A 4,296-nucleotide genomic window follows, 5' to 3' on the forward strand; every position below is an offset into this window, starting at 1 on the left:
ATATATAGCTATGTGTACGTACTCACACCTACGTATGTTTTATATATATATATATAGCTATATATACTTGCACATATCCATGGTGTAAGTATAATATATGTTTACGTACTCCCACCCATGTATGTTATATAAATATATATATATATATTCATATTTATATTTATATTTATAGCTATATATACTTGCACATATCCATGATGTAAGTATATTATATATATATATATATATATACATATAGTATAGTATAGTATGCATATTTATATACATATGCCCGCATTTATCTGACTGCATATATATTGATCTTTGTTCGAAATAGACTCATAGTGTTATGTATTTTTTTCTGCTTCTTCTATATTTTGGTTTAGTGTCCGTTGATATTGAATATAATTAACAATCAGTGCCTGTGGTGCCCTCTTACTATAATTAACCCACATGCTGCCCACCTTTCTCGTACGTTCTATAGACTCGTATAATGACTGTGTGCAACCTAGGTGATTCTGGCCTGCAAATATACGATAGAGATGGCAAATTAGCAGCACGGACACCGTCGCAACAGCACGGGTTCAATTTCCCCTATCAGTTGGCTGTGATGCCTCCAGATATGCGCGAGGGTGCCATGATGCACACTATGGCAGACGGAGATCTATTCCAGTACCAGATGAAGGATGAACAGGTTATGCTACTCGCCACTGATGGCTTGTTTGACAATATGTTCCCATCGGTAAGTACGGCTCGGATATATATATTTTATTTATATATATATATATATGTATGTATGTATGTATGTATGTATATATATATATATATATATGTATATATATATATGTATATGTATATAGATATGTATATATATATATATATATATATATTTATATATATATATATATATATATATATATATATTATAGCATATACAGAATTGTGTACAATCGTAAAACTTTGAATTATGAATGCCTCAGGGATGCCCTGATGCTTACGTTTGGGTTTAGAGTTTCTATAGTTTATTTCGATAACTAAACATTACCTGTATGTGCGTGGGTGTCCTGAACCTTGGAGGGTTCACTTAGAAATTCATGCTCGCATATCGGTGGCTATCGAATCTTCGGTTTTTACATCTACATACAAACCCCTCCCCTTTACGCTCACACCCACACACCCACCCCACAAACGCTAATTTTAACGGTACTTTCCTAATTTGCTTACAAGGGTGCGTGAGTGAAAATCTCTATACACTCCTAGGTTCACTTACCACACATGTATGCTTGTTCTATCTCTGGACATCTATCAGACACTAATGCGGAACTCGTGGGCACCTTTCTATCTTTTACTCAAACAGGATATCGAGGCCACTTTCAAAGAAGTAGGTGTAGGCAATATGGATAAACTTGCCACATCCCTAGTTAGGAAAGCTGAGTCGCTCTCGAAGGATCAAAGGAGGCGTAGTCCGTTCACGGTCGAGGCAGAGAAGCACGGATATACTGACATGCTGGGCGGCAAACCAGATGACATTACACTCATTGTTCTCGCCGTTTGATCAGTGCGTTTGTCTACATATATATTAATCTACTCATAGTAAAATTAGTTGTCGATACCTGAAGAAAGTTCATACTGAAGCGGATGCGACCTTCTCGATTTTGCCATGAACGCTCACTTCCTTCAATAGCGCGTCGAGCAAACACTCGCACAAGCAACATTGATGGTATCAAATCCGTGCTAGCTGTTTAATTGGAACCAGAATTTTTTGGATTTCTGTGTGGATATCTGTTTATAAGGGTCTGAAAGGTACATGTCGAGGTGCGTATGAACAGAACTGTACAATCCCAATGCTCTAGTGCGGCATTGTGACTATAGCTACCATCATCAATTTACCACATAAAGGCTATCACCAATAAAAACAGCGCCTCCAACGCCTGATGCGTTCTCCACGATGCCTCCCGTACGCCAAACGGCATCCTCACAAACCTATACGGACCCCAGGGTGTCGTAAACTTCAGGTACTTGCGAGATTTCTCCGCCACTTTCAACTGACGGAAACACTGGCCCAGATCCACCGTAGTGATTCAATCTTCGCCTGTCATATTAGACAACCATTCCTTCTCCGTAGGAATATAATACCTGCCCACCTTATTCTAGTACTTCAGATATTAAGTAGGCACACGTGCGCCGCTCGTCTGGAGAGGCCGACTCTACGTCCGGAGTCTAAAACAATCAATGTGTCGAAGAGCACCACCCATCCCAAACCGTAGGTTCTATGATGCCCACACCATTCCTCGCCCCAACCTTCTATCAGGATACAAAGTTCGCTACTTAGATATGCGTCACACGTCAGGTCGACAATGCCAGCCTCTGAATTTGAGGATCAAGACGCAGATGGTGTATTGTTCAATGCAGAGTTTTTCATAATCAGTTTGATGGTCGATATTTGTGCAATGTTTATGGAATAAGATTATATTTATCTATCCACTGTAAGACTCGTATCCAACTGTATGGGGACCTTATAATTGATGAGCTACTTCAATCCAATCGCCTCAACATGTTTCGGCTACCGGTAAATCAAAACCGACGACACTAGTACAGCATTCTGATACAACAGATGGGTCGATATAGCGTTAGAGCGTACGAACTCTAAGATCATCAAGAAACCCACCGCTGAACGAGGCGAGGTTCAGATCCCATGAATGAGGTCACGGGAAACGCTTCGATAAAAGTAGTTGCTGATTTCACAGCAGGGTTTATGGTTTTACCTATGCCGTGGTAAAATGGGTAACCATGTTAGCCTTGGTCGAAACTGGATATGGATGCAGATATGAACATAATTTTGCCACTAAACGGCATATAGGTACATGAGAGTTGTTGCAATTACAGCTGAACACTGCAACACAAGTCTTACATTCTCTACCTACTCACCCATCGCAACATCAAACAACGGATGTTCAATCGCCTATGACACTACGAAAAACTATGACGCTAAAACATACACGATATCCAGGACATAATCAAATATCCCACGGTTCACATATGGAGCACGTCCCGCCACAAATTAGACCACACGTGTAGGAGTCACAATCTATACCACATGTCCAACCAATGCAACACTGCCACAAGATCATACGTCGCAGCAGGTACATGATGTCGCCAAAATTGAAAGCAAACGGAAAATCTGTTTATTGGGATCGACTATAGGCAAGATTCTGCCTGGACATGCCCTTTCCATGCCTCCACCTAGGCCAAACAGATATGATGCTAAAGAATAATCTTGGGAGTTGGATATGACAAGAAGTCCATTCTCTAGTCTGTCAGTGAGTACACCATCACGTGCACCACCAGGGCATAGCACGCTAGCGTTGCTCAATCCAGCACCGACGTCTTTAGGTACATTAAGAGCGTCAGCTCGCGTCGGTCCTTTGGCAAAGTGGACAGGACTTTTATCCGATTCTGATCATTGTCCTACGGACGTCAGTCCGATGTGGCACTTTTTTCTTTATAGTGGGTCATGGATCATCTTGGACTATATTCGACAAAGAATTTTATGGTGATTCCTGGACCAATAGAATTCGACCTATATGATATCTTGAAGATGGAACAGCAGTGAAGAACAGTTTCCGCATCCAGCAAGAACTTGTCGATGATAGGGATAATATTATTTATTTCAAAAATGGCAAGTATGTATGATACAATGTACGAACATATGGTATGGCTCTCATAGTCGCTGTAGTGGTTCAGGAAAGACTGATGGGAAGAAGTGGTCAGTAAATTCCCGTTTGAAGCTTGGGCCAAGTGAGTCGACAATGGAAGATATGTGCTGAGTCAATTCGGGCCGGTGTTGACAAAATACTGTTACTATCGAATGTTCCATATATTCGCTTGCTGACCTACTAAGTAGATTACCCACCTTTGTGGTACGGATCGGGTCTGCGCCGTGCAGTGCCGCGGAATGGGTTAGTGTAGAGTACGAAATACCGAGAAGGACCAGGTTATCAGTCATATTCCGGTCGAGAAGCGAGGATGGGGGTAAGCCAATGCCGCACCAAACCACGGATGAATTCGGTAAGTGTTAGCTGGCCTGGATTAGTGGTTCAGGAAAGATTGATGGGAAGAAGTGGTCAGTAAATTCCCGTTTGAAGCTTGGGCCAAGTGAGTCGACAATGGAAGATATGTGCTGAGTCAATTCGGGCCGGTGTTGACAAAATACTGTTACTATCGAATGTTCCATATATTCGCTTGCTGACCTACTAAGTAGAGTACCCACCTTTGTGGTACGGATCGGGTCTGCGCCGTGTAGTGCCGCGGAATGGG

General features: G+C 41.7%; 1 protein-coding gene across 1 annotated transcript in view; it reads left to right on the forward strand.

Moving 5' to 3' along the window:
• Positions 1–1,905, forward strand: part of SARC_01840 (hypothetical protein) — a 3,831-nt gene extending 1,926 nt beyond the window's left edge. The window contains exons 2-3 of the mRNA XM_014304422.1: positions 464–721; positions 1,337–1,905. Coding sequence (XP_014159897.1) covers positions 464–721; positions 1,337–1,534 — 456 coding nt within the window. The 3' untranslated portion in view covers positions 1,535–1,905. The remainder of the gene's footprint in view (positions 1–463; positions 722–1,336) is intronic.
• The last annotated feature ends 2,391 nt before the right edge of the window (positions 1,906–4,296 follow it).

The sequence above is a fragment of the Sphaeroforma arctica genome (assembly GCF_001186125.1).
Source record: "Sphaeroforma arctica JP610 unplaced genomic scaffold supercont1.77, whole genome shotgun sequence".
Classification (NCBI taxonomy): domain Eukaryota; class Ichthyosporea; order Ichthyophonida; genus Sphaeroforma; species Sphaeroforma arctica.